The 14,788-nt window shown below is 59.2% G+C and overlaps 1 protein-coding gene across 1 annotated transcript in view; it reads right to left on the bottom strand.

Annotated features, from left to right (window-relative positions):
• Positions 1-215: 215 nt before the first annotated feature.
• GRID2IP (Grid2 interacting protein) overlaps positions 216-14,788 on the bottom strand; it is a 29,933-nt gene continuing 15,360 nt past the window's right edge. Inside the window, exons 11-21 of the mRNA XM_066560700.1 lie at positions 14,089-14,399; positions 12,993-13,406; positions 12,050-12,137; positions 11,078-11,155; positions 9,816-10,012; positions 7,922-8,077; positions 6,938-7,024; positions 6,401-6,530; positions 4,275-4,393; positions 3,703-3,867; positions 216-3,262 (exon numbers count right to left, since the gene is read on the bottom strand). Coding sequence (XP_066416797.1) covers positions 3,191-3,262; positions 3,703-3,867; positions 4,275-4,393; positions 6,401-6,530; positions 6,938-7,024; positions 7,922-8,077; positions 9,816-10,012; positions 11,078-11,155; positions 12,050-12,137; positions 12,993-13,406; positions 14,089-14,399 — 1,817 coding nt within the window. The 3' untranslated portion in view covers positions 216-3,190. The remainder of the gene's footprint in view (positions 3,263-3,702; positions 3,868-4,274; positions 4,394-6,400; positions 6,531-6,937; positions 7,025-7,921; positions 8,078-9,815; positions 10,013-11,077; positions 11,156-12,049; positions 12,138-12,992; positions 13,407-14,088; positions 14,400-14,788) is intronic.

The raw sequence follows: 14,788 nt of genomic DNA, 5'->3' as shown, positions 1-14,788 counted from the left end.
AGTTAAAAATCCGTACTATTTTAAGAATTTGCTGCTCATTTGGATCCCTCCAGCCTGGATGCTGTGGGGCAGGAAGGTTCTTCTCCCCACCAGCCCCAGCCCAGCCCGGTGAGAGCCTGCGGGTGTCAGAGCCAGGATTAGCGAGTGCAGAAGGTGCAGAATCCCTGACACCATCACCAGCAGCACTTCTGGACAGAAGACAGAGGTCTGTGCAGTCAGGAGGCAGAAGGCAGTAGCTTTATTTTAGGGATAGCACATAGGCATTGGGTAGAGACTGAACTGTGAATATACATCGTTCCCTTATCAAATCATATCACCAGAAGTTCTGGCTCTTTGAAAATATTCACATAAAAATACCAAAGGGATCGGAGTTCTAACTATTTCAGAAAGTTACAACATGTAGCAAAATCTATGTACAGCATCTTCTCTCAGGACAGTTTCAAAAGAACCTCTGGTGGTTTAAATATTGGACATGTTTTTTTTTTTTAAAAAAAAGGGAAAAAAATCAACGGAATGCAGTGTGCAACATCCAAAAGGGAGAGAGGAGCAGAGGGAGCATGGCCCTGTCCTGGACCTCTGGGAACACAAGGCTACCCACAACTACCTGGCACTTAAAGCTGTATAAACGGAGAACACTTGTGAAAATATACCTCACTTTCTACAGCAGGGTTTAAAAAAATACCAAAACCCGGAGATCCGAGGGTCGTAAGGTCTCCCGTAAATAATGAAATAATGCACCGGTCGGTGATTGTGTCCTTGAGCGGCGGCGGCGGCTGCGGGACACAGAGCCCTTGCTCTGGCCTCGGGGGAAGGCGGGACCTACACGGCGCTGGCTGCGGGGGACAGAGGGACACGGGGGACAGAGGGACACGGGGGGACAGAGGGACACAGGGGTTGGAGGGACATGGGGGGACAGAGGGACACGGGGGACAGAGGGACACGGAGGACAGAGGGACACAGGGGTTGGAGGGACATGGGGGGACAGAGGGACACGGGGGACAGAGGGACACGGAGGACAGAGGGACACGGGAGGGACTGGAGGGACACGAGGAGACGGAGGGACCCGGGGGGACAGAGGGACACAGGGGTCGGAGGGACACGGGGGGACAGTGGGACACGGGGGGACAGAGGGACACGGGGAGATGGAGGGACACGGGGGGACAGAGGGACACGGGGAGACGGAGGGACACGGGGGGACAGTGGGACACGGGGGTCAGAGGAACATGGGGGGACAGAGGGACACGGGGGACAGAGGGACACGGGAGGGCTAGAGGGACACGGGTGGGACTGGAGGGACACGGGGGGACAGAGGGACACAGGGGGACGGAGGGACATGGGGAGACAGAGGGACACGGGAGGGCTAGAGGGACACGGGGAGACAGAGGGACACGGGGGGAGACAGAGGGACACGGGAGGGCTAGAGGGACACGGGGAGACAGAGGGACACGGGGGGAGACAGAGGGACACGGGAGGGCTGGAGGGACACGGAGGGGACCAGAGGGACTCCCACGGGTGGGGTTTGCACGGAGGGAGCCGGGTGGGGTTTGCACGGAGGGGATGCTCACAAAGCACGGAGAGCTCGAGAGCCCCCGCAGGCGCATGCAGCGGCCGTGGAACGCTGTCCCTCCCTGCCAGGGGCACAACGCGGGGATCCAGGGGGCTCCGGGCAGCTGAGAGACAGCCGGGCCATGGGGACAGAGGGACGGGCACGGGGAGAGGGGGGTGTACATGGTGAGAGGTGCTGTGCACATCTGGAAGGTCGGTGTGCACGGTGAGAGAGGGATGCGCACATCTGGAGGTGGCTGTGCACACTGGAGGGTGGGTGTGCACATCTGGAAGGTGGGTGTGCACATCAAGAGATGGGTGTGCACAGTGAGAGATGGGTGTGCACATCTGGAGGTGGCTGTGCACACTGGAGGGTGGGTGTGCACATCAAGAGATGGGTGTGCACATCAAGAGATGGGTGTGCACACCGGGAGGTGGCCGTGGACACTTCTGGAGTTCCCTGGGATATCCCCCATGAAAACTGGTCCTACAGTAAAGGGGCTCCCAGGATCGTGAATCATTCAGGTTGGGAAAGCCCTCCAAGGTCATCCAGCCCAGCTGCTTCCCCTGCTCTGCCAAAGGCACCCCTGACCCAAGCGCTGTCCCCAGGTGCCACATGCACAGACAGACTGACAGCTGTTGTATCAGCTTTTGAACCCCTCCGGGGGGATGCCCTGCTCCCCACTGCCCCTGCTGTGCCCCAGAGCAGCACCTGGGGCTGCAGGGGACTCCTGCTCGTGTTCAGGCTCTCGGGGATTCTGTGCTTTCCAAGGAGGCACAGAAATGCTCAGGGCTGTCTGCTGGCGAGCTCCAATAACCTCGTGCTGATGGTGTTGCTCTCTTGGGAGGGTTTCAAGGCCTGTCAGCCTCTGGCACAGCTTTGTGCGGAGCTGAGGGCCAGGAAGGACCCGTGAGCTGGAAGGATCAGACCGGATCCGTCCTCGGGACCGCGGGGATGTGCCAGAAGGGTCCTGCAGGGTTCCTGCTGCTTTCCACTGCCACTGGCTGCCAGGGGAGGGGAACTGAACCTTCTGGGCCACCTCCAGTGCTCTCTGCTCCCCTGTTCCCCCCTGGGCAGGTGCAGCTCCAGCCGCTGTGCTCTGCCCCAGGGCAGAAGGGCTTGGAGAGGGACTGGACAGGACTCAGCAGCATCCTCAGGGGCCCAGAGGAGCTGGAGGCGCCCTCCCTCCTGCTCATGCCCCTGCTCCCTTCCCTGCTGAGCTGCCCTGGCTGCCCAGGGGCTCCGTGGCTCTCCCCCAGCCCAAGCTGCCTGGGCAGAGCCCCCGGGCTCGGGCAGTGCCCATGGGGTGTGGGGAGGGTCTGCAGTGGCTGCTGGGGCCAGTCACAGGTGTCTGGGGAACATGGGGCAGCGGGGTTTTACCAGATGGACACAAAAGCCCGGGCTCAGGGATCCCCTGGAGGTGGAGGGTGCTGAGGAAGCTCTGTGAGGACCAGTGCAGGGTTTGTCTTTGTGTCACCCTCTGTCACCTGCGGTGCCGTCTCAGTGCCCGCCTGCCCCGACCCCTCTGTCCGTGACCCTGCTGGCTGGGAGCAGGAGGCAGCAGCGTATTTACAACCAGGCTGGACAGGAGCAAATTGCACTTTGTTGGCAAGGAACTGTTGCACCTCAGGTGGCTGCAGGCTGTCACCAGGCGAGGGGAGAGGTCATCCTGGGGCTGCGCTGGCTCTCGCCCACCTGCACGTCACTGAGAGCCCGCTGTGGGACACAAAGGGCAGTGCTCAGGGGGGCAGGAGGAGGGTCAGGGTACTGGCACAGGTGCTCAGAGCAGCTGTGGCTGCCCCTGGATCCCTGGCAGTGCCCCAGGCCAGGCTGGACAGGGCTTGGAGCAGCCTGGGACAGTGGGAGGTGTCCCTGCCATGGCAGGGGTGGAATATGGGCTGATCTTTAAGGTCCCTTCCAACCCAAACCATTCCAGGACTCCATGAACAACCGCATCCCTGGGGCTTGGGGCCTCCCTCAGTGTCCCACCCTGGCCCTGATTTGTGTGTCAGGAAAACTGCACCTTATCAGCATCAGAGAAGTTGCCTCTCACTCAGGTGCAGCTGCTCACAAAACCCCATCCCAGTCACACACAATGACACAGCCCAGTGACACCCCACAGGAGATACCTGCTGCCTTGGCGAGGTTCAACTCACCTCAAACTTGCTCATGAATTCTGCAAAAATGCCAAAGAAGGCTTCGGAAGTTGTCATTTTTGAGTCCTCCCCGAAGAAGGACAGCACCTTGCTGAACTCCTCCATGGCCTTGTGCTGCAGGTCGTCCAGGGAGCGCATGGCAGGCTGGGCGCTCTCCAGGAAGGACTGCAGGGCTTGGCTTAAGGACAAAGAGCTGCTCCACGGCTCTGGCAGGGGTCCCAGCCCTTACCAATCTCTTATCAGATGGCCGGGTCCCAACCCTTATCAATCTCTTATCAGGTAGCTGGGTCCCAGCCCCCCTAATCAATCTCTTATCAGATAGCTGGGTCCAATCTCTTATCAGAGGGCTGGGTCCCAGCCCAGCCGGCAGCAGGGCACACGTGGAGGTGCTGCTGTCCCTGTCAGCACAGCTCCCAAGGACAGATGTCCCAGCCCATTCCAGGGGCTGTGCAGGGGGCACAGGGGCACCCCAAACCTGCTGCCCAGGCTGGCTGAGAGCAGGGGCAGCTCCCGGCAGTGCCAGGGCTCCCTGGGGGCGCTCAGAGCTGGGCTCCCCTCTCGCAGAAGGATACGGTCATGACAATGGCAAACCTGTCCTCGGCGGTGGCGGGCATGCTGTGACACGCCTTCTGGATGTCACTCACCGTGCTGTGCAGGTCCTTCAGGTCAGCTGTCAGGGTCCTCTGGTTCACTGCAGGGGACGGCGGGGTCAGCAGGGCTGGGACACGCGGGGTGGGACACACGGGGTGGGACACTCGGGGTGGGACACGCGGGGTGGGACACTCGGGGTGGGACATGCAGGGCTGGGACACTCGGGGTGGGACACACGGGCTGGGACATGCAGGGCTGGGACACTCGGGATGGGACATGCAGGGCTGGGACATGAAGGGCTGGGACACGCGGGGCTGGCTCTGTTCCCACAGCACAGCAAGGTGAGGAGCATGGGCCAGGGGAAAGTTGTCTCCCTGCTTTTTTAAGTTTTTCTAAGCCTTCTGATGTTTACATTCTTGTCACAAACCTTTCTCACACGCTTTGTGTAAATAACTCATTGTTTTGCATTATTTTATGGAGCAGGAGTGTCGCAGACATCTTTTATGAAAAATCCTTTCCTTAGGATTGTTCCTCCTGAGAAGCTGAGAGGCCTCAGGAACAAAATGTAACCAATGGTTATCTGCTGCTGTGGAATGCAACAGGTGCATCTGGGATTGGCCCATGTTTGTAATTAATGGCCAATCACAGCCCAGCTGGCTCGGACAGAGAGCTGAGCCACAAACCTTTGTTACTATTCTATTCTATTCTATTCTATTCTATTCTATTCTATTCTATTCTATTCTATTCTATTCTATTCTATTCTATTCTATTCTATTCTATTCTATTCTATTCTATTCTATTCTTAGCTGGCCTTCTGATGAAATCCTTTCTTCTATTCTTTTAGTACAGTTTTAATATAATATATATAATAAAATAATAAATCAGCCTTCTGAACCATGGAGTCAGATCCTCCTCTCTTCCCTCATCCTCAGACCCCTGTGCACACGGTCACAGACTGTTGGTGTGTGCAGTGTCATTGGAGAGGTGGTGGCACTGTCACCCTCCAACCCACTGGCACTTTAGGAAATCTTTAAATGTTGGAGTCAGAAATTAAACATTCCCTTTTCTTCACCTTGAGAACAGCGGTGTGTGCTCGCGTTCTTTCGTGTCCTACGGTGACAGTCAGTCTGTCTGTCCCCACTGCTCTGCGCCCGTGTCCTGCTGTCCAGGCAGGGTGGACAGACAGACAGTCCTGCTGGGACCAGCAGGTCACCAGGAGCTCTTGGTGCTCACACCCAGAGCAGCCAGGAGAGCCCAAACACAGCAAGGACAGGGAGCACACAGGGCCCATGGGGATGGACACCCAGGAGGGACACGGGACATCAGGACAGGGGGGACACAGTGCCAGGAGTCTGGGCAGCTGGGAGCCCCCAGTGATGGAAGGGTTATTTAAGAGTTAGGCCAGATACAAATTGCAGCTGGGAAAGCTCCAGATACAGACCTTCCCCCAGTGGAAATTTACAGCTCCAGGCTGGAGTTTGCTCCTTTATTTGTCCACTGTAGCACTAATTCCCAAGGGAATTGCTCACAAACAGCAGGGCAAGGTGGGCAAGGGGAATGCAGCTCGTGCTTGGTAGGGATTCAATGCACCATTTAAAATCACAGATTGTGGAATCATTTAGGTTGGGGAAGCTCTCCAGGGTCACCCAGTCCAACTGTTTCCCCAGCTCTGCCAAAGCCACCACTAACCCAAGCACTGTCCCCAAGTGCCACATGCACAGGGCTGTTAAATCCCCTCAGGGCTGGGGACTCCAGCCCTGCCCCGGGCAGCTGTGCCAGGGCTGGGCAGCATTTCCAGGAAGGATTTTTCCCTGAAATCCCACCCTGAGGCCGTTCCCTCTGCTCCTGTCCCTGTTCCCTGGGGCAGAGCCTTGCCCAGGGGCAGCAGTGTGGGGTGACAGACGGGTGCCACCTCACTGTCACTGAGCTGGCCCTTCCCAAGGCTCTCCTCCTCCTGCTCAGGACCTTTCCTCACTTGCTCAGGCTCCCATCCTGCCCCTGCCAGGCTGTGCAGGGGCTCCTGGCTGAGCCCAGGCTCACACCCAGCCCAGAGGCAGTGCAGGGACACCCGGGGACACCCGGGGCTTGCAGCTCCCCTGTCCTTTACCTTTGGCAGCGAGTGGCACCGTGGGAAGGTCCTTGGCAAAGCCCAGGAGCTCTGGGAAGTGTTGGCTGAGGGATTTGGCAAGGATGTGCAGGAAGGTGGATTTCCCATCCACAGTCTTGGTCGTGTTCAGCTGCAGCAGAGCAGAACAAGTGAGGATCCCCCTGCAGAGGGAGCAGGGCTCACACACACTGGGGTGGGCTGCTCCACGTGCCCGGGGTTAAGGGTTAAACTGCACATTTAATGTTCACACGCATTCAGTGCTCACAGATTAGGGCTGTGGAGATGCCCCTCCTGCAGGGCAGGGCTGTCCCCTGTCCCACTGCAGCCCCTGTGGGGTGAGCACTCTCCCACCCACACCGGGGCCCTGGCCAGCCCGAGGTGAGCAGGATTCCCACCAGACTCTCGGCAGAGCCTCTCTGAAGTCCCCCCTGTGGGTCAATCCAGCCCCCTGCACCCTCCCTGGCACCCAGGGTCCCTGTGGCAGCAGCTTTGTGGCACAAGGAGCTCCCGGCCCCAGGAGCGAGCTGCTCTCCTCACCTCGGTGAGGAAGTTGATTTTAAAGCCTGTTGTTTTGCTGGTCTTGGGCTGCCCATTGTTCAGGTAGTTCCCCATGGCCAGCACAAACTGCAAAGAGGAGAGCAGGGCATGAGGGGCTGCTCACCTCCTGCCCCTGGGTCCTCCCGTCTCCCAGGACTCTGAATTTCTGTTCCTCACCCATTAATGTGCAGACCAACACTGTCCTCCCATCTCCCAGGACTCTGAATTTCTGATCCTCACACATTGATGTACAGACCAACACTGTCCTCCCATCTCCCATCACTCTGAATTTCTGTTCCTCACCCATTAATGTGCAAACCAACACTGTCCTCCCATCTCCCATCACTCTGAATTTCTGTTCCTCACCCATTAATGTGCAAACCAACACTGTCCTCCCATCTCCCATCACTCTGAATTTCTGATCCTCACCCATTAATGTGCAGACCAACACTGTCCTCCCATCTCCCAGGACTCTGAATTTCTGATCCTCACCCATTGATGTACAGACCAACACTGTCCTCCCATCTCCCATCACTCTGAATTTCTGTTCCTCACCCATTGATGTACAGACCAACACTGTCCTCCCATCTCCCACGACTCTGAATTTCTGTTCCCCCCCATTAATGTGCAGACCAACACTGTCCCCATGGATTTAAGGAGCTGGTGGGGGCTCACTGGCCAGGAGCTACTGAGGAGTTTCATCACCCATCTGCAAATACCTCTGAGCACGCAGTGACCTCATTTGTCCCACCTGGTTTTTTGTTTGTTTGTTTGTTTGTTTTTTAAAGTAAACCCAAATGAATTAACGGCAATTTGGGACAGCTCATCTGAGGAGGGTCACGGAGGACCTGCAGTGGAATTTGTTCTCTCTCTGCCAGGCACAGTCCATCCCAGGACCCCAAAAACGCCTCCTCAGGGGGCAGGGCAGTGTGGGGGGCACAGGGACCAGTGGTGGCTGGCACAGGGAGAAGGGACCGCTCTGACCTCCAGGATCTTTGCCAGCTTCTTGCTGCTCTTCAGCTCCAGGGAGGCCTTGCAGATGCACTCGTAGCTGGCTTTGATCTCCTCGGTCTTCTCCTGCAGCGTGGTCTTGAAGTGCAGACTGCGCAGGCGGATCTTGTACTCGGGCACCGACAGCATCTGGGCAAAGAGGGCAGGGCCACCTTCTGCAGTGCAGGGCCACCTTCTGCAGGGCAGGGCCACCTTCTGCAGTGCCACAGCCCCCCTGCACAGGACCTCTGCTGCCCTGGGCATAGAACAGGACCTACAGGTGGCACTGGGAGTGGCTGGGCAGCACACAGTGCTGCCACGGGATGGGCACTTCCACACCAACACCCACGGGTGACTTTGTCAATGAAAAATAATTCAGAGCTGGGCAAAGTCACTGTCACCAGGGAGCAACCAGGGTGGTGGCTCTGCAGCTCTGAACCAGCCCCTGGGAGCTGCCAGACACCTCAGGCATCAACTGAGCCCCAGTGTCAGTGTCCTCCTGGCAGGGACAGGCACACACAGGCACACACAGGCACACAGGCAGTGTCAGTGTGCTGCTGGCACACACAGGCACACACAGGCACACACAGCCAGTGTCAGTGTGCTGCTGGCACACACAGGCACACACACACACCCAGTGTCAGTGTCAGTGTGCTGCTGGCACACACAGGCACACACAGGCACACACAGGCACACACAGCCAGTGTCAGTGTCAGTGTGCTGCTGGCACACACAGGCACACACAGGCACACACAGCCAGTGTCAGTGTCAGTGTGCTGCTGGCACACACAGGCACACACAGGCACACACAGCCAGTGTCAGTGTGCTGCTGGCACACACAGGCACACACAGGCACACACAGCCAGTGTCAGTGTGCTGCTGGCACACACAGGCACACACACACACCCAGTGTCAGTGTGCTGCTGGCACACACAGGCACACACACACACCCAGTGTCAGTGTGCTGCTGGCACACACAGGCACACACACACACCCAGTGTCAGTGTGCTGCTGGCACACACAGGCACACAGGCAGTGTCAGTGTGCTGCTGGCACACACAGGCACACACAGCCAGTGTCAGTGTCAGTGTGCTGCTGGCACACACAGGCACACACAGGCACACAGGCAGTGTCAGTGTGTTGCTGGCACACACAGGCACACACAGCCAGTGTCAGTGTGCTGCTGGCACACACAGGCACACACAGGCAGTGTCAGTGTGCTGCTGGCACACACAGGCACACACAGCCAGTGTCAGTGTGCTGCTGGCACACACAGGCACACACAGGCACACACAGCCAGTGTCAGTGTGCTGCTGGCACACACAGGCACACAGGCAGTGTCAGTGTGCTGCTGGCACACACAGGCATACACAGGCACACAGGCAGTGTCAGTGTGCTGCTGGCACACACAGGCACACACAGCCAGTGTCAGTGTGCTGCTGGCACACACAGGCATACACAGCCAGTGTCAGTGTGCTGCTGGCACACACAGGCATACACAGCCAGTGTCAGTGTCAGTGTGCTGCTGGCACACACAGGCATACACAGCCAGTGTCAGTGTGCTGCTGGCACACACAGGCACACACAGCCAGTGTCAGTGTGCTGCTGGCACACACAGGCACACACACACAGCCAGTGTCAGTGTGCTGCTGGCAGGGACAGGCACACACACCCAGTGTCAGTGTCAGTGTGCTGCTGGCACACACACACACACACACCCAGTGTCAGTGTCAGTGTGCTGCTGGCAGGGACAGACACACACAGGCACACACAGGCACACACACCCAGTGTCAGTGTGCTGCTGGCACACACAGGCACACACACACAGCCAGTGTCAGTGTGCTGCTGGCAGGGACAGGCACACACAGCTTCACCCAGAGCCTGGTACCTGCAGCACGAACTGGTCAGGCTCGCTGAGCTTGCCGGGGCTCTCCTTGTAGCTCTGGAAGCGCTGCACCTCCTCCCCGTCCGGGGCGTAGAGCAGCAGCTGCTTGATGTGGGACGGCTCCAGGCGATCCGTCTCCATCGTCATCAGGATCTGCCGCAGCTCCACGTGCGACAGCTTCAGGTGGGCGATCAGGATGGCTGCGGGGGGAGGCACGGCACCGTCACTGGGGGGCAGGAGGGGACACCGGGGTGTGGCAGGGCTGGGCACACAGTGCCAGGCAGGAATAGGGACACACAGCCCGGCAGGACAGAGAGACACACTGCCCAGCAGGGACAGGGGGACAGGACAGGGACACACTGCCCGGCAGGACAGGGACACACTGCCCAGCAGGGACAGAGGGACACACTGCTCAGCAGGGACAGAGGGACACACTGCTCAGCAGGGACAGAGGGACACACTGCCCGGCAGGACAGAGGGACACACTGCCCAGCAGGGACAGAGGGACACACTGCCCGGCAGGACAGAGGGACACACTGCCCAGCAGGGACAGAGGGACACACTGCCCAGCAGGGACAGGGGACAGGAGCAGGGACACACTGCCCGGCAGGGACACACAGCCCAGCAGGGACAGAGGGATACACTGCCCAGCAGGGACAGGGGACAGGACAGGGACACACTGCCCGGCAGGACAGGGGCAGGAGTGGGACACCAACCTCCCCCGGGAGTGAGAGCCGTGCAGGTGCCCAGGCAGGCACAGCCCTGGCTCAGGGAGGGCTCTCTGTCCCCTCCCTGGGACTCTGCAGGGGCTGCGTGGGGACCCAGGGGTGGCTCTGGTCCCGCAGCCCCCCAGGGCACAGCGTGCACCTCACCCACAGCCCTGGGACCAGCCCTGGGACCAGCCCTGCTCCCACAGCCCCCAGAGCCAGGGGGGAGCCCTGGCAGGGTCCCACCGAGCCCTCCCACCCTGAGACACATCCTGGAGAGGCAGCACTGCCCCTCCACTGCTTCCCTGTAGGGGTCCCCAGGACCACCAGGCACATCCCATCTCCATCCTTCCCCAGAAAGTTCCCTCCTTGCCCAGAAAGTTCCCTCCTTCCCTTGCCCAGGCTGAGCACAGTCTGGGGCAGCTCTGGGCTGCAGGAAGAGCCCCAGTCCATCCCAGCTGAGCCGTGCCCATGGGATTGAGCTCATGGTCCTTCCCTTTACCTTTCCAGCTCTCTACATCCCACCTGTGGGCCCCTTTTGGGGGTACCTTCACTTACATGTGTTGTAGGCCTTTTTGTGGGACAAAATTTCAACCACGTCTTTCTTTTTAAAGTTTTCAGGCATGAGAGTTGGCTCTGGAAGAGAAACTGAAAGATTTAATCGTGGGTAAGGACAGGCTCAGGTGGCTCCAGTGGGAAGAAAACTGTCCTGCAAACAGTGAAACCATGAATGAGAGAGAGGAGGACGGATGCTTTGCACACAGCAATGGCTCCAGGAATCCTTGAATTCTGCAATTCAAAGATCTCCCCAATGGAGGGCTCAGCTGGAGCTGAAAAAGGTAAAAGGAGAGGTGAAACACACAGAAAATCCCAGGCTGCTCGGAAACACCCTACAAACAGCATCCCCTGAGATGAGCCCCATTGCATCCCAGCTGGGCAGCCTGGCCCTTGCAGGACAGCTCAGACATCCCACTGGCTCCACTGGAATGCCTCCCACGGGATCCCCACACTCCACACCCCAGCCTGGGCCTGTGGCACCCAAAGCCTCCTCTGGGTGGGGATCCCGTGGGCTGTGAGTGATGGGAGCTGCACAGCACAGAGCTCCAGAGCCATCACCACAGCTCCTGGGGGACACCCACTGATTATCTGCAGAAAGAGTGAAGTGCTGCTGCTGGTGATTTCTCTGGACACAGGAATGTTTTCATGGCTTTTTCAGCATTTCCAGAGCTCTCAAGCACTGGAGCTGCAATTGGTGAAAGCCTCAGGCTGGGTTTCAGTGCCCAATGAAATGTGGAGAGGAAATAGATCGGGGCAGCAGGGATAATTAAGGGAGATAACGAAACCATGTCCACCTTAATGATCCACTGTGCCCCCAGCCACGAAATCCTGAGGATGAACAAATTCATGGCACGGGTGATGTCACAGGCAGGCATTGCCTCGCTGCCCATTGAGCCCCAGCTCCTCCCAGTCCCTCCCAGCTGGCACCAGTCTCTGCTGGTCCCAGGACCTGTTCTGGGGCTCAGTACTTACTCGTGGGCTTCTGAGTGCCAAAGTGCAGCTCCAGGTCGAGGTATTTGACCATATCACTGAGCTTGTCGTAATCAGAGTCTTCCCCGAGCTGTGGGGAGGAGGAGTCAGGAGCTGTGCTGGCACAGGGACAGCCCCTCAGTGCCACCTGTGCTGGCACCTTCCCTGTCCCTGTCCCCGCACTCAGCTCCTGTCCCCAGGGCAGGCTGGTGGCACCTCCTGTGATGGAGGCTCAGCCACTGCCCTGCAGATTCACTCAGCTCTGCACAGCTGAAATCCTACAGAGCACCTCTGTCTTCATTGCTCCTTGCACCTGATCCCCTCACTGAAGGATAAAATGGGAATTCCAGGAGCTTCGGGGATTTTTCTGCACGCAGAAAAATCACTGTGAAGAAGGATATTCCTCCCTGGAGTGCTGGGGACAGGGACCTGCAGGCTCTCAGTGCCTGTGGGACTGGAAGGTGATCCCACAGCTCCCCTCTGGCTGCACAGGGAATATGGCATGTCCTGAACACCGGGTGGGACCAGAGGCTGGGAGCTACACCCTGGCAAGGGACGGGATCCACCCCAGAGTTCTGCACGACTTCACGGCCACCATGCCAAAGGATTGTCCTGTGTTGTCTCACCCCTCACCTCTGCCGTCCCCTCCACTGTCCTGCCCTCTCTGGGCTCTCCCATCACTGCTCCATCCATCCTCATCCTTTCCCACTGAAACCCCCCCACAGCTGCAGGACACATCTGGAAGCAGCCCCTGAGGGCAGGGGAGCGCTCCCCAGGATGCTGCAGACAAAATCAGCAGCTCAGGGCCTTCCCAGGGCCTCTCCCAGCCCAGCAGTTGTTTTCCAAACAGCTGAAGGATGCACGGGAGCCCTGCAGAGCCTCAGCACAGGTCACTGCTCCGCGGGGCACGGCTGGGACCCCCGTGCCTCCCCTTTCAGTGCCATACCTGTCCCCAGATGGTGCCCTCCGAGTTCTCCACCTGCTCCCAGCGCAGCCTCTTGACGCTCATGTGGTTGGAGTCGCTGCGGCGGTGCAGCAGCCCGCGGTGCAGGGCGGGGGCGCAGGGCACGGGCGGCGGCGGCGGCGGCGGGGGCGGCGGGGGCGCGGGGTGCAGGTGGCTCCCCAGGGACTTGGGCCCGGCGGCCGCGCTGCCCTTGGGGGCCTCGGCCTTGGCGGGGCCGCTCTGGGGCTCGTGGAACTGCAGGGGGGGCGGCGGGGGCGGGGGGCTGAGCGGAGGGGGGGGGATGTGGTCCGAGAGCGTGGAGTAGGTCAGGGAGCTGCCCTCGTCGCTGCTGCTGATGTACTCGCTGCTGCTGACATCGTTGGTGACGTAGCTGCCCTGGTCATCCTGGAAACTCATCTGGGGGCGCACAGAGCAGGGGCTGAAGGTGGCACCTTGTCCTCCACCCACCCTTCTCCATCCTCCTCATCCTCCATTCACATCCTCCATGCTCCTCGTCCTCTATCCACATCCTCCATCCTCCTCATCCTCCACCCACCATCCTCCTCATCCTCCATCCACATCTTCCATCCTCCTTGTCCTCCATCCACATCCTCCATCATCCTCATCCTCCACCCACCATCCTCCTCATCCTATATCCTCCTCATCCTCCATGCTCCTCGTACTCCATCCACATCCTTCATCCTCCTTGTCTTCCACCCACCATCCTCCATCCTCCTCATCCTTCACCCACCATCCTCCTCATCCTCCATCCACATCCTCCATCCTCCTCATCCTTCACCCATCTCCATCCACATCTTCCATCCTCCTCATCCTCCATCCTCCTTGTCCTCCACCCACATCCTCCATCCTCCTCATCCATCCATCATCCATCCATCATCCATCCATCCATCCATCCATCCATCCATCCATCCATCCATCCATCCATCCATCCATCCATCCCTCCCTCCCCACCACCCCGCTGTGTCCTGCCCTTCCTGCCACCTGCAGAGCCCAGGACGTGTCCCCTGAGCCCTCACACGGGCATCTCCGTGCCCAGGACACCGCGGCTGCTGCTCTGGGGAGCCTGTGGCGCGCTCACCTCCTCGTAGTCGTTCTCAGGGGTGAGGAACTCATCCACGATGGTGACGCGGTGTCCCAGCTGCTCGCTGAGGGCGTCCAGGAAGCGGTCGGTGTCGCGGCTGCGCGGGGGCCTCGAGAACGTGAACAGCTTCTTCCGTCGCGACAGCGGCGAGCACGGCCGGCGCTTGGGCGACGGGGCCGGGCTGCTGTCCAGGCTCACGTAGGGGTTGGACTCGGTGCTGCAGGGCGAGGCCACGCTGCTGTGCAGCCGGTAGTAGCAGGGCTGGCTCGCCAGCTCGCTCGGCCACGCCAGCCCCGGCTTGCGGCCACCTGCGGGACAGAGCCCGGGGAGCTGCGTGGGTGCGTGTCCTGCAAGCCCAGGCACGGGAGGCCCAAGGAGAGGAAAGAGGGGAGCTTGCCAGGCTGTGATCCCGTGGGATGAACCATCCCCACAGCGCTGCCCTCCGGCAGCCAGAGCTGTTCTATTAGAGCCACATTGCTGAGGGTGAGGCATGCAGTGGTTGTGGGTAGTATTTTTTGGAGTCCTCCTATTTTTTGGATATCTTGTTCACCATTTAGACTGTGAATGATGGAGCCTGAGCATAGGAAGAGCATGGCTTTGAAGAATGCGTGGGTTGAGATGTGAAGGAAGGCTAGTTCGGGGAGGTTTAGTCTGATTGTAACTATTACTAGTCCTAGTTGGCTTGAAGTGGAGAAGG

Source organism: Molothrus aeneus, chromosome 16 (genome assembly GCF_037042795.1).
Source record: "Molothrus aeneus isolate 106 chromosome 16, BPBGC_Maene_1.0, whole genome shotgun sequence".
NCBI lineage: Eukaryota > Metazoa > Chordata > Aves > Passeriformes > Icteridae > Molothrus > Molothrus aeneus.
This window is presented reverse-complemented; position numbering and strand designations above follow the sequence as displayed.